Raw genomic sequence first — 25317 nt, 5'->3', positions numbered from 1 at the left:
AAAGAGCAAAATCAAAATCAATATAAACACTGCCATAGTCACCTCCCTACAGGTCTCTCACTCACATCTGCTTTAACCAATCAGGAAACAAGCCCAGTTTCTTCATCACATGCTTGTTGCTCCATGTGGCTTCCTCAGGTCTCCTTCATGTTTTCCATCCTGCTTCCTTCTTTTCTTCTCTCCTGACCTATTTATTGGTAGAATAATCATACAGCATCAATTCCTTGGGATAGGAGAACAAAGAGAAAGGGTGGGTGAAACCTGAAAATGTGCTTATGTCATGTAGGGCTTCAGTGGGAGGTGAGTTTGCTGACCAGGTGTTGATAACCTAATATTATAATAGAAAGCACACCCAAGACCTCCACCCATTATGGTTCCAGTTTTATCAACAAGGCATTCCACTGATCATTCTCTGGGAAGAAAGGTCATGCATCAGTCAACGCCCCTTAGACTATCCCAGTCATACTTTCTGATATATACCCACAAGGTTTATTTGAAGGAAACCTTGTAGGGTCTGTTAGATTACATTCTTTCAGGTCATATAACTGATTGACCGGGCTGTTCTAATCTTGTCCAGGAATGCAGAATTGCATGGAACCAACATGATGACCAAACAGGCTGTTTAAGACTAGCAACCCCACAACTGAGCATAGAGAGCAGAGATGATCTCTTTTTCTGTGGCTTCTTGCACTTAGTAAGATGCTTAGTATGTAGAAGACACCAATTAATGTGAACAAATGAATGAGTTAGGCAAAATAAAGTTAATCCAAATCTCTTGTGGTGATACTCATCTTTTGTTTATCAGTGTCTTAATTTTCCTTCATTTCTGAAGGATAATTTTGCTGAACATGGCATTCTTGATTTGCAGGGTTTGTTTTACTTCAGCATTTTGAATATATCATGTCAATTCTTTATGGCCTACTTTGTTTCTTCTAAGACATGACTAAAAATCATCTAAGAGCTCTCTATATGTAGCAAGTCACATTTTTTCCTTGCTGCTTTATAGATTCTCTATTATGTCTTTGTTTTTTAAAAAAATATATACTTTACAACATTTTTCCTCTTTGTAGATGTATGCTTTCTCCTCTCAGGTGTAGTCCCCATAAAATTCCCATCACCAATTTACTCCTGCACCATTACTGTAGTCCCTTTTGTGTTCTTTTCTCTATTGTTTTGACTCCTGTAGCTACCCCTCTCTTGTAGAATGTCACTGATTTATAGTTGCTTATTAATTTTTTTTCTAATTTATTATAGTTATTTTTTCCCCTGATCTTACTTGTTTCCCCTACATTCTTTCTACAAGTGAAAACATCTGAAATTTTTCTTTTCTTTCTGGCTTATTTCACTGAGCATAATCCTTTCTAGCTCCATCCATGTTGTTGTGAATGGCATATGAGTTTATCATTTTGGATTGCTAGTAATATTCCATTGTGTACATATGCCACATATTAATGATCCAATCATTTATATTTGGTCATTTGGGTTGTTTCCATATCTTTTATATTGTAAACAGTGCTGCAAAAAACACGGGGGTGCATGTATCCTTTTGGATAAATATTTTTGTGTCCTTTGGGTAGATTTCTAGGAGTGGGGCTGGTGGGTCATCTGGTAGATCCGTTTTTAATAATGTGAGGAACCTCCACACAGCCTTCCATAGTGGTTGGACCAGTTTGCATTCCCACCAGCAGTTTAGGAGAGTTTCTCTACATCCTTGCCAACATTTGTTGTATGCTGTTTTTTTTTTTTTCTAATATGTGCCATTCTCATTGGTGTAAAGTGGTGTCTCATTGTGTTTTTTGATTTGCATTTCTGTGATTATAAGGGATGTTGATCATTTTTCATATGACTGTTGGCCATTTGCCTTTCCTCTTTGGAGAAGTGTCTTTTTGGCTCTTCGGCCCATTTTTTTACTCTATTGTTTACTTTGTTTTTGTTAAGTCATCTGTGTTCTTTGTAGATCTTTGTGATATGTCCCTTATCAGTTGTATGGAGTGCAAAATTTTCTCCCAACAAGTAGGGTGTCCCTTTGGTTTAGTTAGTTTCTCTTTTGCAGTACAGAAGCTTTTTAGTTGATGTAATCCCAGCTGCTTTTCTTTTTCTACATTGGCTTTGGAGGATGAGACTTTAAAGATGTTACTGAGATGTATGCCATGTAGTGTTTTACCTAGATCTTCTTCTATATGTTCTATGATTTCAGGTCTTATGTCCAAATCTTTTATTTATTTTGCGTTGGCTTTTGTGCATGGTGTGAGATAGTCTAGCTTTAATCTTTTGCAGGCCAGTTTTCCCAGCACTATTCATTGAATAGACTGGCCTTGTTCCATTGCATATTCATTGCTACTTTGTCAAAGATTAGTTAGTCCATAAATATGTGGGCTTATTTCTGGGTTTTCTGTTAGGTTCCAGTGGTCTGTGTGTCTGGTTTTGTTCCACTGCCATATAGTTTTAATTATTATGGCTTTGAAATAAGGTTTGAAGTCTGGGCATGTGATACTTCTATTCTTTTTTTCAGTCAGGAAATCTTTGGCTATTTGATGCTTTTGTGGATCCATATATGAATTTTGTCAATATTTGTTCCATTTCTTTGAAGAATGTCATTGAAATTTTTATTGGAATAGTGTTGAATCTGTAAATTGCTTTTAGTAGGGTGGCCATTTTGTTAATGTTAACTCTTCTAATCTCTTAGCAGAGGATGTCTTTACATTTCTTTGTGTCTTCTATTTCTTTTTACAGTGTTTTATAATTTTCTTTGTGTAGGTCTTTTGTTAGGTTTATCCCCAAGTATTTGACCTTTTTTTTTTTTTTTCTATTTCAGTTATAAGACGGATGGTTTTCTTCTTTTTTAGATTGATTGTTTGCATATAGGAAGGCTACTGATTTTTGTGTGTTGATTTTTTAACCTGACACTTTACAAAACTGGTTGATTATTTTGATTAGTTTTTTTCTGTGGCGTTTTTAGGATTCTCTGTGTATATTATCATGTTGTCTGCAAATATTGAGTTTAATTCTTCTTTCCCTATTTGATTCCTTGTATGTTTTTCTCTTATCTTATTTCTCTGATGAGGACTTCCAGTATTATATTGAAAAAAGTAGTGGTGAGAATGGACATCCTTCTCTTGTACCAGCTCTTAAGGGAAAGACTTTCTTTCAGCCTTTTACCTTTGAGAATCATATTGGCTATGGGTTTGTCATATATGGCCTTTATTATGTTAAGATACATTCGTTTTATCCTGAGAATTTTGAGGGCCTTTATCTTAAATGGTTGTTGAACTTTGTCGAGTGCTTTCTCAGCATTTATTGATACGATCATATGATTTTTATTATTTTTTGTTGTTGTTGATGTGTTGGATTACATTAATTGATTTTCAGATGCTGAACCATCCTTGTGTCCCTGGAATAAATCCCGTTTGGTAGTGGTAAATAATCTTTTTGATGCATTGTTGAATTCTGTTGGCTACGAATTTATTGAAGAATTTTGCATCAGTGTTCATTAGAGAGATTGGCCTATAGTTTTCTTTTTGTTTTTGGTTTTGGTGTTAGTGTAATGTTGACTTCATAAAACATATTTGGTAGTTTTCCTTCCTTCTCAATATTTTGATTAATCTGGAGAATGATTTGTGTACACTTGAGATAAATATGTACTCAGATGCTTTTGGGTACAGTATCTTATCGATCTCTGCTTAGACCATGAGGTCTAGGTCTTTATTTAGAGCTTTAGTATCCTTGTTTATTTTCTGTATTGTTGATCTTGCCATTGGGGAAGAGTAGTGTGTTGAAGTCTCCTATTGCATGTGTATTTTCTCTGTCTGTTTTCAGAGATGATAATAATTGTCTGATATATTTTGGTGCTCCTTCATTTGGTGAGTGTATATTGATGAGAGTTATATCTTCTTGATATATTGTCCCCTTAATCATAATGTAGTGATCACCTATCTCTCTTTTAAATTTTTTTAGTTTGAACTCTACTTCATCTACTCTAAGTATAGTTCTTCCTGTCTTTTTTGGTTCATTTGCTTATAGGATTGTTTTCCAACCTTTTACTTTCAACCTATGCTTATCTTTTGTAGTGACAGAAGGGATGAGAGGAAAGAGGATGATGATAAAAGAAATGAAGGTGAGAGAAGACAGAAAGGACTAGATGGGGGAAGAGGAGAGGGGAGGAGGTAGAAGAGGGAATGTTACAGAAAGAGAAGAGATAGTAGAGATGATAATGTTAAAGGGGAGAAAGAAGAAAACAGAAATAGGAAAGATGGAAAGGAACAATAGACAACCAACTGATCAATAAGCAAACACACAAATGGATGTGGGGAGAATTGCTTCTCGGGAGTCTGGTGGCTCCCAGTGAGATAATCGTTGCTTTTTAGTCTGGTCTGCTGGGGAGTGCCACAGGGCTGGGTAGGGGAGTTTTCCCATGGCCAGCTATCTCCCTTGTAGTGTGTTGAGGGAAGATTGAAAACACTAGAGCATAAAAGGGCAGGGATTGAACTGCAGCTGTATGAGAGAGGGTCAGCACTTTTTCTGGGCCTGTGAGGTAGTTGGGTGGATGATGGGGCTCCCAAGGCCTCCTTCCACCTTAGGTCTTGGGTTACCAAGAGGCCCACAATGCAGGGACTAGTCCTATGTCTTTTTCACTGGTAAGTATGACCAGGTAAATGGTCTCCCTGGTCTCCAGAAGAGTGGAGGGAAGGGAAACAGCAAACAAAGGGTATCTCCTGTGCTGTGAACCTGCCCCACACCCCATTTTCCTACTTGTCTCTGTTCAGAGCTCTCAAATGTCTCAGGATTCTCTGGGTATCTGATCTCCAGGATTTTTATCATTTTCTGTTTCTCAGTGTGGGCTAGCTTCGTGGGGGTGGGGGGGGGGAAGAAGGTTTCCTCTCTCTTTCCTTCCCCAGTCATTCCAATTTTCCTCTGTGTTTGGATGAATCACCTGCATTGGCCAGTTTATCTTAACACATCTGGGAACCTGCTGTTATTTCTCCTTATCAGATTTTTTAAAGATTTATTATTTATGCATACAAGAACCGGGGTACAGACCAGAGGTGCAGGTGTGAGAGGATTCACCAGACACAGAGTGAGGAGCAGAACAGGCAGATTGATAAAGTATACTGCTGAGGGGAGCAGTGGGGGAAACAGGAGAAGTCTGTCACATCAATCTTATTTTTTGAGGAGAAAAAAATTTTTAAATTTAATCTTTTAGCAACTTGAAAAAATATTCTTCAATTTGAGTAAGGCTAGTGAAATTATGCTGTTGGAAATCTCTGTGGATTAAATACCAAAAAAAATAGAATGACATCAAAGATGTATGTTTTGTTTTTTATAGGACAGAGTTCATTCAAAGAGGCAGGATTTCAATCACAGGGGCAGGCTTTTTCAACTACATTTTGGAAACTTTTGCCAGCACATTCTTAAGACAGGGAGCCCAGAAGGTAAGTTGTTTCCACTTTGAACTGACATTAATTTTAAGATATTATGGAGATTCCCATTGGGTTTTTGGCTCATGAGCAGACATAATGAGAAAAAATACAGTTAATACACAATATATGCAAAATAAAATCCTTACTGATTATTTCATAAATACAAACCACAATAAAATTAACCTGCCATTTGTGACAAAATAAATTAAAAATATGCCATCAAAAAGTATGTGATTCCATGAAGAATACTTATAGTCTAATTAAGAGAAATAATCAGAATGAAAAATTTTATTTGAAGGAATTACAGTATGTTCATAACTATTTCATAAAAGATAACAATATCTAATATTTATTGAGTGCTTTTTGTGTATTATTCACTATAAATTTTTTTTATTTACTATTTAATTCTTTCAAGCTTTTGGAGTATTTATTATTGTCCTGATATTAAGATGAGGAAAACATGGATATTCAGAGCTCTTGGTGTCTGTTCTTGTGATTTTTATACTTTATATTCTTGGGGTTTAGGCTTCTGTGGAGGTGATTCTGAGGCAACTCACAGTTCTAAAGTCTTATGTACCCTGTCTTAAGTGTAACTATTCTGTTTTTTAATCTGCCTTAATGATATCATACAAGGGATTTATAATATACTCTATTTTCTTGCCTTCAGGCATTATTCCCAAAACCCCTTTATGGTAAGGTCCATTCCTTATGCATCTTTGTATGCCTGCTACAGGTATTCTAAAGTGTCTTAACATTATTGTTGTTATTTACTTTCTTTATCATATATCATTCATACTGCTTTTATTAATTATAATCATAATTATAATCAAATCACTTATTTCCAGGAGTCACTCCGGACCTAAGCATATGTGACCTTGTTCTATTTTGTGTACAGGCTTCACAACTATTATAAAGAGTTATTATTATGATTCAGAGATTTTCTGGGTAAAGGATCCTTATTCTTGTTTTATAAGTTTGGGTTCCATTGTTAGCCTGGGCCATCATACCTCAGTTTGGAGGGCAGGTGATATCTGCATGTTTGGTACCATATGATATTCCAAAGACATACTGCTGAGACAAATGATGTGTTCATTTGAGAGCAGATCCCTAGACTGGCCTACCTTGATAAAATGAACATGAAGCTGGTAGTGGCTCTTCTGGAAGGTCTGATGTGACCTGCACATTATTGCAATTTTTTTACTATATTGTAAAATATACAGTAGAATATTGTGCTTTTGCACATATTCTATGTTCTAAAAAAATGCATTCTAAAAATCAAAGAGACAAATATTTTTATTCTTATGTCCCTAAGTTGATTTTCTATACATGCTTTAGATCAGGATTTATTTATAAAGGTCCAGATTGTAAATATCTGACTTTGTGGGCTAACAGGCAAACTTGAGATGTTACTATATGTGCTTTGTAAGAGAGAAATGCATTGTAAAATATAATTGTTTATAATACAGGTCGCTAATGTTTAGCAGGAGAATGGAATTCTTTTTTGGGGGAAGGTAACATTTAGCTGATTTGGAATTCAAAGCTGGTGCTCTCTAGCATCAGTTGGTTACAGATGTTCATTTGTAGTGACTGTTTTTATTTGTGGATTATATAGACAATGGGGATAGGCTCAACTTGGCCTGTAGGTTAAAATGTGTCTCCTCGTTTTTAGATAAATGAATGGCATTTGTTTATTCAAATGGTGTTCTCTTTGACCTGTCTATTAATTTAAAACAATTAATGACTTTTAAACATACAGTGGTTGTGTATATTCTCATCTTGTGAGCTGCAAAATGGGACATTATTATTCCCATTTCATTGACAAGAAATTACTTAAAGAGATATATAGGTAGTCTATTATAGACTACCTTTTCTCTTACACATAAATACTTTATGTCTGGTTTGTGCTAGGCTGGTTTGTGTTAACAAGGTCACATGACTAACAAAGGGTAGAGTCTGGACCCATCTCTTTTCAACAAGCCATACCCTTCCAACTTTAGTGTATGAAGCAAAATATTTACCTACTCAACACCATGCAGTGCGTTTGCTGAATTTGTGTTGTAGTTTTACTACCCTGTGTTCATTAAGACTCTGGTTGCAAATAACAAGCCACTTTATGTTCACTGTCATCAGGGTTCAAGGGTATGAGGCTGACATGCTTGGACTGGTCTATATTGGGGGATTGAACTGCCAGTCAGTATCTCCTTAAGCACTTGTCTGTAACACTAGGCATCTGTTTCATTTTCACAGGTTATATAGTGTACATGTTATGTAGAATTCTGGTGAATAAAGAGACTATTTCTTTCTGGAAGGAGCTCTCTCTCCACCTTCCCCTCCCACCCCCCCATTTATAAAGCAAAACCTAGAGGGTGGCAGTCAGGGACCAATGTGACTCATCTTCTGCCATGATTCTGTGGATTGGAGTATTGTTTCCCAGGCACTTCCAGTACCTTGGACAGTGCCCAGTATATTTACGTGGAAAGTAGAAAGGAGATATATTTTACAGTTGGATTCAGTCTAGAAATTGCCAAGTTACTTTAAAGTCTTAAAAGTGAGGAGACTAGCTGATTTTTCTTCCTATATTTCATTTATATGCTCAGAAATAAGAACACTTTTTTCTGCTAACATTCACCTTTTCAAATACTTTTTAAAAAAGATTTAGTTTAATTAGTTAGCTTGTCAGTATAAGGAACCACTCATTTACCTTTATCTAAGTGAAATTTTATGGTACCAAACTCACTTCTTGCTATCCCTTGTCAGCAGAGCCTGCATAAATTCCTTCTATGGAAGTCACAAATCCGTGTTTTGGTGGTGGGTGTCTACAGTGACTGCACCTAAGGGGGCAATCTTATACTTCCGAAACACTAACCAGGATATAAACCAGTGGTACTTCAATAAAAGAATAGTACACCACCCATCTCAAGAATTTTTTCATCTCCTAAACAGAAACTGCAGCTATTAAATAACACTCCCCTTTCCTCTTTCGTCAGAGCTATTGACAACCTCTGTTCTTTCTTTTCTCAATGAATTTGGCTACTCTAGGGATTTCACATATGTGGAATCAACAAAGTGTATGCTTTTTGGTCTACCACATTTCATATCCTTGTTGTGTATGTGTAAGAATCCTCTTGATTTTAAAGTAATATCCCATTTTACTATGTACCACATTTTGTTTATCTGTTCATCTATCCATGCACATTTGGGTGGCTTTCACCTTTTGGCTGTTGGAAATAATGCTGGTATGAGCGGAGGTGTATGAATAGCTGCTTTGAATTCTTTTGCACAATTATATGGTAATTCTGTTTAATTTTTGGAAGAACTACTTAACAGTTTGTTTTTGAGATAGCGCCTTATCTTTGTCTAAAGCAGCAGTATGCCAATACTGTATTTCCCCCCAAGTTTTCACTGAAGAGTGAGTGTAATACAAACTGTACTCTCATGACACTAGTGACCACGTGGTGCCTTCCTCAGTCTAAGGGCACTTATTCTTGAATTTGCCTTGGTCTTTTTCCCCCTGCCCAGATTCTGTGTTTGGTGGACAGTTTTGATCCATGATGTCAAGAGAACATAAGTTAGAAGTAGTATGGACAAGTAGAATGTCAGATACCATGTGCATATTTTAATGTTCTTCAAGGCAGGCACACACATTCAAAGGACAGGGCAAGTAAACCAAGAAAGTGCTGAAGGAAAGTAGGGGTCACTGGGAGTCTGAGACACGTAAAAGACTCCATACAGTTCTGCTCTCTAAGGGGATGGGCAGTGACTGTGGAGCAGAAGTGGCAGCTCAACCCTGTGTCAAGTCTTAAGAGTTAAACACCGATGAAGATGGTCCCCTGGGCAGGATGGCTGTGATGTACTCCTTGGTTCTGGAAAGGCATCCTTCAAGCCCGTGTTTCTCAATCTTTAGGCTACTATACATCTCCAAGGAGCCATGTTAGACATTTTCTTTTTATTCTGGCTCCACTTGAAGTCTTAATACCATGGATATACTGATTATCTGTTTATGTGCTGTACTATGTCTTTGCTTTGTACATAAAAAAATATATTTTTTGCTTTCAAAAAATGTTTTTTTTTATTTTTACTTTTTTGATATTGTCCCTTATTTGATATTGAGAAATCATGCTGTATACTATACTGGACAGAAATATCCTTTAGAGTTTCTGCCTCCATCTCTTGAAGTCAAAGCAAAACAAATCACCAGTCCCTGTTAGTCCCTCCCTCTCAAAAAACCCATAATATTCCAACCCCCTGTATGGTTTTGCAAATCCCATATTTAATTTTTCTGGGAGACGCACAGGAGATAACATGAGTGATAACAGTCTTGTCATGCAAATATTCTTTTTTAGACCAGTTTTCTGAGTACTTAGTGATGACTACAAATGCTGTAGAATGCAGAACTCTCATTATGGCCTCACATAGAGGGTATTTTATTTTTTAGTCTGTGAAATATATTTTCAATGTGTGATAAAATAATTTGTTATTTCAGCCACTCTCCTGGCAAATTCTTGTTATTAGTTCCATCGTTATCATTATTGTGTTGATTAGAAGCTGAAGCAGAGGGATTGAATTTAACAGCATGTGAAATATCTGCCATTGAAACAATGTGGGCAAGTCAAACAATTTGAACATCAAGTTGAGGAAGGCTTGTCCTAGACACACTTTAGCAGAAAAGAGCTGAACTCTGCTTTTTTAAGATATGTGTTTATTTTAGCCTTACAAAAATCCATCCCACTTATGGAAGATAATTTCCTGAGGCTGAGGATAACATATGTATAAAGCTGTGTGTATACATGTGTGTTTATGTATATACATACTAAGATACTGTATATAATACAAATGGACATTTGAAAAACTTGCTACTATTTGATTACATCATTTTTTGCAAACTGTTATTTCTCCTTAGCTGTATAACAAGTGACTTCAATACTCCACAGCTTAGCTGTGTAACAAGTGACTTCAATACTCCACAGCTTATAATAATACACATTTATTTTCTCTCAGTTTCTGTGGAGTCTAGGTACAACTTAGTTGGGGTTCTCTCTTCAGGGTCTTGGTCTTACAAGAATGTAATTAAGGTGTTGGTTAAGGCGGTGAATTCATCTGAAATCTTGATGCAAAAGATTCATGCCTAAATGTAAATGTTCACTGATTGCTGAAGAATTCTGCCAGTCTCCCTTGATTCTTTGACATACAGGTCTCTACAAAGCATCTGACAAGGGATAGAGACAGAATGAGTGAGTGAGAGAGAAAGCACTCTCACTAGCAAGGTGAAAGACATGCTCTTTTTGTTGCCTAACTCTAGAAGTGTCATCCCTTTATTCTTTCATATTCTGTTCCTTTGGAGCAAATCATTGGATGCAGCCTGCACTCAGGGAATCACCGAGTAACTACCTGAGTTGGGTCACTGGGAGTGCATCAGAACAACCTGTTATACTTAACAGTATACAACCTGTTATACTTAACCTGTTATACTTAACATGAGGGCATACCATGTGTATGAACAACTATTAAGCTTTTTTTGGATACATGCTGGGATTTTATTATAATAGAATTTGGTGAAGGGTGGCTGCACTACCAACTTATAATAAACCAACTTATAATAAACTTCTGCAACACATACAGACATCTGTGAATCATTTATTTACAACTTGGAACAAAAATATTATCTGTCAACTTCAGGGTGCTTTGATCACAAATTGCACAGTTAAGTGAAGGTAGGACTGACAATATCCCAAAGGCAAGGTTTATCTCTCTTACAGATGGTATCAGGCAGCCAGAATCTTGTGTGCCAGTGACTGACTATCGGCACAAACTGTGGGTGCCATCCCCAAAGTTGATGGAGCCTTATATCCTGATCTTGCACAGATGGGGCTTTTGCTAGAATTTTGAGCTATTCCCATATCTTAAGTCCCACTAATTAAATTAATGAGAGAACAGTTACATTATCAATTATACTAGTTAGCAAGTATAATTATACCAGTGAGAATTCACAATTCCAACATTCATTCCTTTTGGAAACTATCAAAGTCTCTGTTGTTAGAAAGATAAAGGTAACTTGAAGTTTCTGAAGAGTAAAGTTGCTGACTAGAATGCTGTAGTATGAAGCACCCAGTAGGGCAATTGACTATGCCAGGTGTATAACTTGAGGTAACACACGATACTCATGTTGCATTGTACTGCATGTGCTGAAATATTTTGAAGCAAATTATAGTTATTACAATAATCATATACCAAGTATCAACTCTTGAACTAAAAGCCCAGTGACCCAACTCAGGTAGTTACTCGGTGATTCCAATGATTTGCTCCAAAGGAACAGAATATGAAAGAATAAAGAGATGACACTTCTAGAGTTAGGCAACAAAAAGAGTATGTCTTTCACCTTGCTAGTGAGAGTGCTTTCTCTCTCACTCACTCAGTCTGTCTTTGTGAAACAAAGTTGTGGTGGTGTGTTTAACATAGAGGTTGAATGTAAAGCTTTAGAAAGTGCCCCTTATCCATCATCTGGTTTTTTCCCCAGATGTCATACTTTTGATCTCTAAATGATCTCTAAAAGTGGAACAACAATAATCTGACTGCAGGTCATTTTTTAAAGATTTATTTATTTGTGCATACAGAACTGGGGTACAGGCCAGAGGTGCAGGGGTGGTGAGAGAATTCACCAGAGACAGAGTGGTAGCAGAACAGACCAAGTGATGAAGTACACTGCTGAGGGGAGCAGTGGCCAGGTTAGGAGAGGTCTACCACGCCATGTGAATTACTTCCAGGGTGGGGATCGAACTCATGCTGAAGTGGCTTTAGCTTCTTAGTGCTGTGCTTTAACTCGCTGTGCCACCAGGGTGGGCCCTGACTGCAGGTTATTTTAAGGACTACGTGAAGACATATGCATTAAATATAACTGGTATGGAGAAAAACTTCAGTGATTACTAGCTTTAAGGGATGTCCTTTGATAGGCATGTTTTTACAATACTTGCCTTTTAAATACTAGGCAAACAAAAATTTTAGACAGCAACAGTATAGGTCAAGTTGGTATTCTTTTTTAAAAAAAATATTTTGTGTCAAAAAGGAAAAAGTATTTTGTATCAATTTCTAAAATAATATTCATAAATTTTAATACTCAGTGTATTTACTCATTCAAAATGGTGATATAGGTCCTTCTATGTGTCTTTTCTTGCATGCTTATATGTATATGCAATTTTTAGAAACAAGTTTTTTATTTTTCTTATTGATGTAATGTTAATTTACATCACAATATATGTCTTAGGGGCTATAAGTTTTACATAGCTAATAATGTATGCTAGTTCACCGCTTTTACCACCAAAGCCCTGCTAATGCTCCACTAGGACCCTCTCTCCACTTTGCTTCTGTCCCACCACACTCCTCTTTCTGAAGCCTTCATCATAGTCTATTGTGAGCTATTAAAAAACAAATTGGCATTTTTCTGCTCATTTAGCTCAGCTTTCTTATTTAAGAACATACTGTGAACATTTTTTATTATTTTATATTGTTTGAAAACAGATTTTGATTCCTTCCTAATATTCCAGTGACATAATAGATTTTGTTGATTTCATTATTATAAATAATAATATGGCAAATCTATGCATATACTTACTCATATTTTTATTGTTTCCTAAAAAAGAGTTTCATATTTTTAAGACCTTTGATGCATATTGCCAGATTTCCTTCCAGAAGAGTTCTTCCATGTATAGCTTCCATCATTATCTGATTCTGGGTATTAGCAGCTCTCTTATTATATGGTTTGAATGAATGACCAAAACTCTTAGAACTTCAGTTTGCTAATCGGAAGACAGGGTTAATAATTCTTACATCATGGGATTGATATGAAGTAAAAATAAAACAGCTCTCTCTCATATTTTGATTCCTGTTCCAAAAGCACTGAAAATTATTGGTTCTGTCATTAACCAAGTGTTCTCCACCAGGCTTTGTTTTATCTTAAACTGGTTGCTTATAGCTCCTCAATTCTACAATGAACTGAATGTGTAGTGTCCACATGTGTGGTAGTTACAATCCTAACACATTTAAAACTTTGTGATGTCAAGATAGAGGAAAAAGAAAATAAAAATATCACTCAGAAGAATAAATGAAAGTCATAGTATGACATAAGAATAGCAGTAGAATATGTTTCTGACTATAATTGGAGTTCTCTCCTGCTTGGTTATGTGGATTTTTTTTTCTTTTTCTTTTCTTTTTTTTTCTTTCATCTCAATTGTAATCCCCGTGGGTTTCCCATCACTGAGTCACTTGTGTGCAATCACCATATGTGGATTCTTTTAAGATAATTTACATAACTTTCACTGAAAGAACCTTACTTTGAAAAGAACTGATGAAATATTTACTCTCTTCAAATAAACTCCACAGAGTTTATTTCCTAGCCCTCATTTTACCTTTGTTGATAATATTTTTTAATCTCACTCTTGAGATTGATTTATTTGTACTTATTCATTAGAAGTCATGAAGATATTTCCAAGAGTTTTGATTTTTAACAACTTATTTCTAGCTACTTAAATAATAGTAGCTTCCCTCCTATGCATCTCCTTCCCCTTCTGCTCAGCTCATCCTGCTGTTATCTCTTGAGTTTTAGTTCCATGAAATGTAGCCTTTTCAGTGAAAATATGTTGGTGGAAATGAGTATTCTGTGAGTGATATAGTTTTTGTTCCTTCCAGTGCGTTTAAATCAATGCCTTTACCTTGACTATGAGACTTAGGAATCCAAAATCCCTTGATGGCTCATTTGAATTCATCCGTGTTGTAATAGACTTTGTTCAGAGATAAAGCTTTTGAGAATCCCTTAAATCAGCCAGTGAAAATCTAGAATGTTGCTCTCCATGAAACTAGACAAAACCTGGGGAGTTAAGCTCCTACCTGAAGTGATGGAAAGTGGTTTGTCCTTGTCATTATTTGTGTGGTGATTGGGAGTCAAGTCTGTACCGTGTGGGATGGACCATGTTGGCTGGGCCTGGATGCCTGGGCTATCTGCCTTGGCCCCTGTAATGGCTCCACTAGGTGGACATACTGTCTGAACTTTACATCATTTTTATAAAATCAGGGTTGAACAAGGAAGGTCATTTTCAAGCTGACAATGTGTATCCCCTTTAGTCTCCCCTCAATGTGTAAACACCAAGATTTATTTAACTTGTCTGACAAATAATTCTATTTAAGCCTACTAAAACGTTCAGTTTAAATGAAGTAGGGCTTCAAGAACATAAGAAAGAATTCATCTAACAAGTAGATGGTTGAGGACTGATGTAGCATTACACATTTAAAAATAAGAAATAAAAGCAAGAGGGGTTGGTGAGAATGTAATGGGTTGTTACAGTTTCATTTTTATCCTAAATAAACTACATTGGGAAGTTTTATACATCTTCTAGGTAATGGTGCCCGATGTGTTGGTTTGTGTCTTCAGTAAATACAGACTGTTCTGGAAACTCTAATTTACCGAGTGTGTACCAAGAGCCCAGTACTACACTCTTTCATGAGCATTGATTTCTCCTAGTAACCATAAGAATGTTATTTTTACTTTCCATGTCACAGATGAAGAAAGGGAGGCTCACAGAGATAAGTTATTTGCACAGTTTTGCCAGCTGGTAACTGACAGAGCTGGACCTCCAGAGGTATGACCCCGTAACTCCTAGAGCTGGAGGGTAGAGTCCTGTCCAGCTAGAGTCCTTTCCACTGAAGAGTTTGTATGAGGACAAGATAACTTGTCAAAGCATTGGGTAACATATGACTTTGAAGTAAACACTTGTCAGAGAAAATGCTCTGTCTCCATGACGATTGTGGTGGTGCTTGCTTACCTCAAGCTCCTGGCTCTCACCCCCAACCTACTATATTTGAAGTTTTTGGGGCCATGTTCTTCCCACTGTTTTAGATAGATTTCCAACCAATTTTTTACTATTCTGAGCCCATTCCCTTATTCTGTTGTGCTAAATTCAAAGACAAAGAGAAAAAGGAATTTGTGTCCATCGTAAATCTTCACGTACCTCCTATAAACCTAAGGCAGACACCGAATTGAAAACTAAAATAGTTCTGGCCAGGCTCATTAAGAAACCAGAAAAATAGGGGCTGTATCTGCAGATTGTCTGGACTAAGTGCATTTGAGCACAAATCTTTTGTGGATCAAACCTTTTGTAAGATTGGGCTTGGATTCAGCTGGGCTCTTTGTGCAAAATTAATGCTCTTAGTTTGACCAACAAGGCCAGGAAATTGTCATTCAGGCATCTCAGATCCCGGCTTAATACAAATTCTGCATAGAGAAAGTTGAATTGCAAAGGTAATTTCATTTTGAAAAGGTACATCCAACAATTAAACTTCAACTGTGTGTTTAAGCCCTGCCACATGCTAGTTAAATGCTCCTGGAACTGGGCATGGTGTTCTGCTCTCCCTGTGATCATTTTCTCCTCTGCCTGTGGTATTTTCATTCTGTCTTCCCACTCTATGGTAGAATTTCACCTCTTGCTAAAGGATGCCTTTGTGCCTACCTTTTGTGGGACTTGGGGTTACCAGCAGAGCTCCCTAAAAGTGATAAGAGGAGACTGGAGTATCTGTATATTAAGCAGGAAAGAAATCTTACATATTGTGCACCAGGTTTATTGGAGTGAAGTCTCTGTCTTTCTCAATTCCTTTGGAAACCCATTTATTCTCTGGGATTTGACTCATTCCTTGCCTAACTTTCCTTCTCAGATTTTGCCTAAGCTGTTCGTATTTTCTTTGAATTTCTCTTTAGTAAAATAAAATGGCTTTTTGAGAGGTAATTATTACTTTTAATATTGATACCCAGTTTAAGAATTTAAAGACTGTAACTAAACATTTTCTTGAGCAGTGGCTTTTGGTAGGGATGTAACTTTTGTTACTTTTTAAAAGATACTACCTTTTGTTAATGGGTTTTATATTCTCCACACTTCTTGAATTTCATAACTAGGAAGTTGCTGCACTTGTCCCAAAAAAGACTGTCAGTCTTTAAATAAAATAAAAAAAAGTTAAATGTTTTTGAATAGAAACTACTTTAATGATATTTCCAGCAGAGCAGTTTTTTTCTTTTGTCCCAGTGCTCTTTGAAAGCTGCAGAATACCCTATTGTGACCAGCTGTGTGACCTTTGGCAAGTCATTTCCTGAAATCTTATTTTCCTCATCTCTGAAATGAGGACAACATTGAGATCTACTTCCTAGATTACTTGTGAGGGGCAAGTAGGACAACAGTTGGCATTTGGTAAATGATCAGTTGTTATTATATAAAAAGTAAAATTCAAGTGACAGCAAAAACACATTTTCCTATTATGATAGTATAGACGAATGCTTAGTGGTTAGGATGAGTCTACCTTTGAAGTCAACCCAGTTAAGATCTCAGTGCCCTCCTTCATAGGGTCTGGATAAGTTTAACCTCTCCCAGAGTGAATTAGGAGTACTGCTACCTATCTTATAAGTAAGAATTAAAGGGTAAAAAAGTGTTTAAAATCTTTGGCATACAAAAAGTACTCCATACATGATAATCATCTTTCCATTATAAATCAAATTGGCATATTCTTTCTAGTCTTTTATATGCAGATTTTAAACAGTCATAATTACAGTGAAAGTAGAATTCATGTCTTGCTTTTTTCAGGTAATATTTTATCACAAATGCCTTTCATACTAGCTCCATAAACTTCAAAGCCATCATTTTAATCATTACATAATATTTCATTAAGTAGTTACATAATAATTGATTTTACCATTTCCCTAGTATTGAACATTAATGTTATTTCTAAGTTTTGCTGTTATATATGAGACCATGTAAAGCATCTTTGTACATAAAGCTTTTCATATAATTTCCTTACAAAAGATTCCCTGCAATAGGTGGCTCTTTTTTATGAATCTTTTGAGTATGTTTTTTGTCTTCCTTACCGAATGAGAGGCTGTCCAGTGGTGCTCACCACTTTATGCTCAGTGCCTAGAACATAGTTGTCATTCAACCAGTTTTTACCGAATTAGTAAAAATAATGTACATGTTATTTTCCAAATGTGGTGGGACTTATTTGTTTCCTTCCTATTATCTTGAAACTATTTTTTTAAATTTATTTATACATACAGAACTGGGTACAGGCCAGAGGTGGGGGGTGGTGCATGGGTAAGAGGATTCACCAGAGACAGAGTGGGAAGCAGAACAGGCAGATTGACAAAGTACATTGCTGAGGAGAGCAGCAGGCAAGCCAGGAGAGGTCTGCCATGCCATGTGGGTCAGTCAGCTCCCTGGCTAGGGATAATTTGGTGCTATAGTGGTTGTGATAGCTTCATAATGCTGTGCTTTAACCTGCTGCATCACCAGGGAGATCCCAACACTATTTTTTTTAAAGCAGAGAAATTTCTTATCCATTGGAGTAATAGGAAAGGCAACACTAATTTATTGAGCATTTCTTATGGATCTAGTATCATCCTGAGTATATCACATACATTACCTTCTCTATTTTGCTCAACTCTTCTCTTAGTAAGTGCTATTGTCACTATTTTATAGATGAGAAAGCTCTGAGAGGTGGGTTGACTTGCTTGAGGTCATATAGGTAGTGCATACTAAGAATTAGGGATGCCAACCAACATGTGTTCTTATTTTGAGTGCCTGATGACTAAACCATAGCCCCCAGTTTTACTTTACCAGCAACTCTCCCCTTTAAACTTTAGCCATTCTGACAAATTAATTCCCAAAGAGCTGGAATTTGTATGCCAAATTCGAAACAAGGTGTAAGTCACAGTTGTTCCACAGCCTTGAGAATTTTGCATCAGTCTCAGAAGATTAGTCACAGTGCTTATAGGCACTTTCTTTCTCTCTTTCTTTTTTGTTAAAAGGACTGTCACCCTTGCAGTTTACCAAGTGAAGGACTTGTGAATAAATTTGTATATTTATAAACTGTAGATTTTTTTTATAGAAAGGAAGAGTTTTAACAGGTTATTTAACATTCAAGACAGCTGGTAGATACAGAACATTGTCCATGTAGGTGTTAATAATCTGTGCCAGGATGGTGTGTGTGACCACACACTGCCGAGGATATGATCTTTCCATTTAGTTAGTAACTGAAATAACTTGGCAAAAGTGTCAACTACTTACTGCATCCACTTCTTTAATTATTCCTTTTTAGTAACATAAATCCAAATGAGTAAAATTTAAAGGTCTCCTTGACTTTGTTAAACAGTTCATGAATTGGCCAGCATCCTTTCAAGCAAGTAGAAAAGAGTTCTAAGGAGGTACAGAAAAGGAAAGGTTTTGAAAGGCAACAGAAAGGAATGGAAAAAGTCTTGGGAGTGGAAAGAGTCTGTGGGGCAGATTAGTTCATCTTCATTTGGGAGTTGGGGGGAGATTACCTCATTGGTGCTGACCAAAAAATTCCACACTGACTGGTTAAGGCTGCATTCCTGAAGAAGAGGAAACTACAGTTAGGTATTAAGTTTATGTGAACTTAGTATAGACGATTCCATTTGGGGTCTCCTGTTTCTTTTTAACCCTTCTTTTACCTTATTAGTTTATTATGGTGGCTGAGAATTTAAAAAAAATTACATCTCTAAGTACAACAAGGTAATTTTTTCCCCTTAGCAAGTAACTCAAAAACAGTAGGTGGTTTATCTTTAGATTATTTGTACACAGATTTTATTTTTTAGTAATGTAGCTTTTGTTGTGGTTGCGCTTGTTAACTTGTGACGCTAAATGTTTAGAATTTTAAAAAAACACTCATTTAGACTTGCAATGGCCTTGATGATTTTGCCACTCCACAGGTAATATGAAGGGTGAAAAGTGAAGGCGGGCCATCATATTTACGTTGCGATGTTCCTTACAGCATTCCAGCCCCAGATTGCAAGGGGGTAGATCCCTTGTTTACTCTCCCCAGGATTTGTCCCTAAGAAATAATGGTAGTGTTTAGCACCAGAAGGCTTTTAGTGGCATTTGAAGAGCTTTCCAGGTTGGCATTAGATAAAAATAAGGAGTTCTAATGGGCATATACTGAACTGAAATGGAAATGCTCCTATGTACACATTTGTTCTCCATCATCTCCAGAATTCCTAAGGGAGTTTCACTTGGTATCAACAGAAAATGAAATGTGTTTGGAGAGGTGGTCAGGTGCTTTTTAATCTTAGGACAATTTCAGAAACTTCTTGTATTTCATTCTCATCCTACCTCCTTAAGTTTATAAAATCAGAACCATTCAGGGCCCTCCCTTGTGCCGCAACAGGTTAAAGCATAGCTCTAGGAAGCTATAGACAGTTGATTCAGCACAAGTTTGATTCCCATCCAGTAAACTGACCCACATGGTGTATCAGATCTCTTCTGTTTCATCTCCTGTTCCCCTCAGTGTTCTGTTTCCCACTCTGTCTCTGGTGAATCTTCTCATCATCTCTAAACCTCTGGCCTGTACCCCAGATCTGTATGCATAAATAAATCTAAAAAAAACCTCAAAACCATTCAGAAATAGATGGAAACAACTTAATATCTTTAGGGTGGCAGGGAGAATTATGTCATTATGTATGTATACATACACACATATACATATATGTATATACACACACATACAAATTGGAGAAGTGAGCCCTATAAACATACCTTTTTTTTTTTTGAATCCCGGAACACATCTAAATTAAATGGACCACTTTCAATCCTTTGCTGAGAGTTTCCTATTTGAACTAGATAATATAATGTTCTTTCCAATTTTTAGATTTTATTATTTTGGGATACATTCTTTACCTTTACAAATATTGAGATTAAATATGTTCCTTAAGGAGAAAGAAAGCTTTATAATATAAAGTGAAGATGTCTGAGTTACTGTATCAGTTTAATGTTCTGCAGTTACATCTGAAGATTTTAGATTACTTATCAAAATAAAAATGAATCTTACTTAAGAATTTATTAGCCACTATGGGAAAATTATATTGAAGTCATCCATTCTACCTGGATATTTCTGCTTGAAAGTATGGCATTTAAAATAATTTGTAGATGTGATTAAATATTGATTCATATATTAAGATTCATACCATTTAGTTTGTGAGCAAGACTAAAATATCTGACTTATTTATCTGGCTACTTCAGAGTTAAGACAGAAGAAAAGCTCTTGCTGTGTGCCCAGTATTATAATGGGTGTTTTCACATGTGCAGTCTCATCTAAGCTTCTTGCTCCTCAATGTTGGACGATCCTGGATCTTGGACTCTCAGTCCTGATGGCCTTAGATTCTGCTTCTTAGTTACTGGCGGTTTTAATCTGTATGGGTGCTTTATTCCTCTGAGTCACTTTTCTCCTCCAAAAAAAAAAAAAAAAGGTATTAATCATCTAAGGCAGGTAGGAGGGTAAAATAGGCCACTGAAGGGAAGCACTCAGCACAGCCTTGGCACACGGTACATGCCAGTAATTTTAACTACTAATGTTGATGTTTGTTGTTTTCTCATTATTGTAGGTGAGGAAATCCTAAATATAAGGAAAATTGGAAGGCAGTAGATTAAAAGATGTTTTATTGGGGCAAATATTTCTTAGTACAGAAGTTTTAGGTAGTTTCTTGTACCTTTTGATGAAGATTCAGTCACTATCTCTCCTTCCTCATTTACTTTCTTTACAAATGAAGTCCACTGGTCAGCTTGCTCTCTGTTTGCATGTTACTCACATTCTTCTTCTTTTTTTTTTGTGGAAGGATGAATGGTAGAAAATGTTTTAAAAGCCAGTTTCTTCAAGTGATGAGTGCTGTAAAGACAGGCCATGCTCTGTGATCCAGATGGGGGCCAGGTCGCTTTTGCCAAGGTAGTTGGGGGTGTCTGTGAAGAGAGGAGTGAAGGGTGGATTGAGATATGACTTTGTAAGGAGTTCTCCAACTGCTGCAAGATTGGGGGTGTTCCTGTTAGAGAGAATAGGGAGTGAAGAAAGTTACCTGCATAAAAGTAGACCTGTGTCTGTGTAGAAAGCTGTAGTTAAAAATGACTCTAAACAGATCATAGACCCTCATAATCATTGTCAACAGGGCACCCCAATGTGAATTGGATTGCCTGTCTGTGGGTCTTCACCCGTGCGCTTACGATTCAATCGTATTATGGACACACTCAAAAAGGTTAAATAATGGAGTTATTTATAAGGAGAAAGGTAAGGGAATAACCCAGGGAAAGAGGGAGCGAAATACAAGTTAACTAGAATGTCCTACCAGTTCTGCTGTCTTGGACTCCACCAGCACGCTGAAAACCGATTGAGAGCCAAAATGATCAGCCACGAACCACCAGGCCAAGAGACCCCCAGAGCCCACATGTCCAGTTTTATCCCAGCCTGGCTGTTCAGCTCCGCCCTCAACGTCCCAGAGTGCTTCTTCTTGTTATTGATGGGATTAGTAGTTCCAGTACCTGAAGTGGGGGCGGAGTCCATGAAACCTGTACCTGTTACACCATGACAGAAAGTGGAGTTTGTAAGAATTATGCGTCACAACTTGAAGGGTTGAAGTGGAGGAATGACACATTCTGTTATTCACACCACTATAATTCTATAAGAACTGGGTAAAAATGTTCTGAGAATGTTTTGTATAAACTGACATTTAAACATTTAGAGTCAAAAGGTAATGAGGTTTATAAAATAAACTTGATCTTTCTATCATGAAGGGAGTGTTTTTGTAATGCAAACTATGGTGTTTCTCTTGACTGATCCACATTCTTCAGGACTCTACCATTCCTTCCCTTTTATCTTTGTCCTTTCTTCCTTTTTTTCCCCTGATTTCTCCTTTCATTTGTCCAGATTGCCCTTGTTAACCTGACCTTTACAGCCACACTTTTTTTTTTTTTAAGATTTATTTATTTATTCACACAGAACTGGGGTACAGGCCAGAGATGCAGAGGGTGAGAGGATTCACCAGAGACAGAGTGGGGAGCAGAGCAGGCGGATCGACTAAGTACACTGCTGAGGGGAGCAGGGCGCGGGCAGGAGAGGTCTGCCACGCCATGTGGATCTCCTTCGGGGCAGTCAGGGATCGAACTCATGCAGAAGTGGCTTAAGCTTCTTAGTGCTGTGCTTTAACCCGCTGCACCACCAGGGAGGGCCTACAGCCACACTTTTAAGAATGCTAACAACTGGGCATGTTGCATTGTAATTCCAAAATTCAAACTTATCAGCTTGACTTTAGCAAAAGTAATCAGTTGATCAGTTTTATAATCCATCTGCTTTGATGATTTCTTGTATATCAAATTCTGCACTAGACAATAAGGATACAAATATAAGTAACTTTTATTCTCTGCTTCTGAGCACTTTGCTAGCTAATGCAGTGAATTTGTCACCTGATGATTGATTGCACGCCTTCTATGTGCCAGGCATTGTACTTCTAGAGGCTACATCTTGAATAAGACAAGAGGAAGCCCCTAGCTATGTGTAGTTTGCATTGCAGTGGAATTAGATGATTAAGAAGGAGTTATAGAAGAACAACAACTAAGTCTGTTTACAGAAGTTAGGTACTATTATAACTAGATTAGGCAGTTTTTTGACTAAAAGAAAAAAACGATTAAAATTTTTTTTTGAGTTAACATTGATTTACCTTGTTGTTTGTATTTTGGAAGTATGGTATTTTCCCCTCCTGATTCCCTAAACACTAAGCACCTCTAGCCCATCATCATATTCCATTGTGTTCCCTCCCAGCTTTGTGGTTATCCATCCTCCTCTCTCTCACCATCTGAAGGTCTCAGTTCTATAGTCAGCTTTTAAGAGCTGCATTTTGAATTTGGCTTTATTTGACTCTTTGTTTGGATTTGCTGTGTTCTAATTTGTCCTTCTTCTTCTGATTTATTTCACTCAGCATAATTCCTGCCAGCTCCATCCATGTTGCTCAAATGAAATGAGTTTGTCTTTTTTTATTTTTGAATAGTATTCCTTTGTGTATATATATCACATCTTCTTGATCCACTCACTTATTTTGGGGTACTACTAGGGTTGTTCATATAGCTTGACTATTATAAATAATGCTGCAGTGAACAGGGTGTAATAGGGTGGTCCCTAGAAAAAGGGGAAGTTCCAGGTTCCCTGCCCCACCCAGAAAGAGGGTGGAGCTGAGGAGAGAAAAAGGAAAGAGAAGGAATCTGAGAGGAGAAGAAAAGAAGGAAGCTGGATGGAGAACAAGAAGGAGACCTGAGTAAGCCACATGGAGCAGCAAGCATGTGATGAAGAAATTGTGCTTGTTTCCTGACCCTGGACTGGTTAAGGCAGATGTGGGTGAGATACCTGTAGGGAGGTGATTATGGCAATGTTTATATTGATTTTGATTTTGCTCTTTTCCTTTCAGATTTGTCTGGCCATTTCTGACCCTTTTCCATGGATCTTGGCCAGAAGGTGCTTTAGTCTTGTGGCAGGATTTCAGGCCTTGCTTTGGGCCAATCCCTTTAGGGTTGACTTGCCCATGAGGGGATGGGTAGCTTCAGGTGTTTGATTTAGACATTACATTCTTTGTCTTCTGTATTGTACACTCATTGTATTAAAGTCCCTTTTCATTAAAGTTTTATATGTTTTGTCTTGATGCGGCGGATGGCAGAACCTACTTAGAGCAGGAAGGTTTGGGGCTTCAGGGGTGTCCCTCTCTCCCTGTCCTGTAACAAGGGGAATATAAGTTTTCCTTTGAATTAGTGTTTTTGTAATCTTCAAGTAGATACTTAAAAGAGGAATTTCTGGGTTGTATAGTAGATCCAGTTTAAATCTTCTGAGAAACCTCTATATTATTTTCAATAGGAATGGCTAGTCTACATTCCCACCAGCAGTATAAAAGAAACCCATGTGATTATTTCCACTCAAGATGAAGCATTTGAATCTTAGAGAATTTAAAGAAAATTCCCAAAGTTGCACATTTACACTTGACCTTAAATCTCTCAGATGGCCTTGTTGCATAATTACATTGCCATTTGTAGAAATGTAGGGATGTCATAGGTGCTTTTCTCTCTTTGAGGAAAGAACTGAGTTAAGGTGAAAGGAAGGCTGTGTGTGTGAGTGTGTGTGTGTGTGTGTGTGTGTGTGTGTAAGCAGGGGAGTAGGGAAGTTGGAAAGGACAGGAGGCTAAGTAATCCCACTTCCAGTTTTTCAGTCCACTTTCTCATCCCTCATGAATACAGTTGCTTATCTGTGCACATACTGTCCCACACCTTCACCTTTTCTTCAGTCTCCCTCTGTGTGTTCTTCTCCTTCATTCTGTATCACGCTGATATGACACAAGCTATGCAACCTCTATTGACTGACATTTTCCGGATAGAGACAGAGGGGTCTGAAAAATCAGAATTTCCATGCTAACTTATGTTATGACCTCCCTTTTTATCATATCAAAATATTCTAAGCAACCATCAGCTTACAACCAGATTGTCTTAGCCTCATAAGGTGCTGCCTGGCTCAGGTAAGCAAGCACTACCCAAGGCAGAAAATTTCTCTAGAAAGCAAAAAATAATGTTACAACTGGCAGATTAATAAAAGCAGTTATAATAAAATCAATATTGTAAGACAAGGCAATACTAGAACATGCTAAAAAATAAAGTTCTTTTACTGCCCGGACCAGAACCCAAATCTTATCACTCTGCTCACTTACTTGAGCTTTTATTGCTCAGTCTTTAAATGAGGAATCTTACTATCTCCCTTCATGATTTATCTACCAGAAAACTCCTCCAGCCTAGTCCTCGACTTTACCCTCTTTCACAACTTCTCCTTGGCCCACACCTCACCTTATCTGCCTTTACATCTCCAGCCCAGCCTCCACCCTTAGTCCTCGACTACACTTTACCCTCTACGATGTCTCAATGAGAATAAAGATCATTAAGTAGCATTTAAGGTTTAAAGGGATTTTATTTTAATCAATCAACACTGTAGTAAATATAACAATGTTAGCCTTAAATTTTATGAATTTATGTAGCTATCTTAACTTTAATAGATTGATTTTAAGAATAATGAA

General features: G+C 37.1%; 1 protein-coding gene across 1 annotated transcript in view; it reads left to right on the top strand.

Moving 5' to 3' along the window:
• Positions 1-25317, top strand: part of PRELID2 (PRELI domain containing 2) — a 65334-nt gene that overhangs the window by 29413 nt on the left and 10604 nt on the right. Inside the window, exon 6 of the mRNA XM_012727704.1 lies at positions 5324-5429. Coding sequence (XP_012583158.1) covers positions 5324-5429 — 106 coding nt within the window. The remainder of the gene's footprint in view (positions 1-5323; positions 5430-25317) is intronic.

This window comes from Condylura cristata, unplaced genomic scaffold (genome assembly GCF_000260355.1).
Source record: "Condylura cristata isolate star-nosed mole 26May11 unplaced genomic scaffold, ConCri1.0 scaffold00021, whole genome shotgun sequence".
Classification (NCBI taxonomy): Eukaryota; Metazoa; Chordata; class Mammalia; order Eulipotyphla; family Talpidae; genus Condylura; species Condylura cristata.
This window is presented reverse-complemented; position numbering and strand designations above follow the sequence as displayed.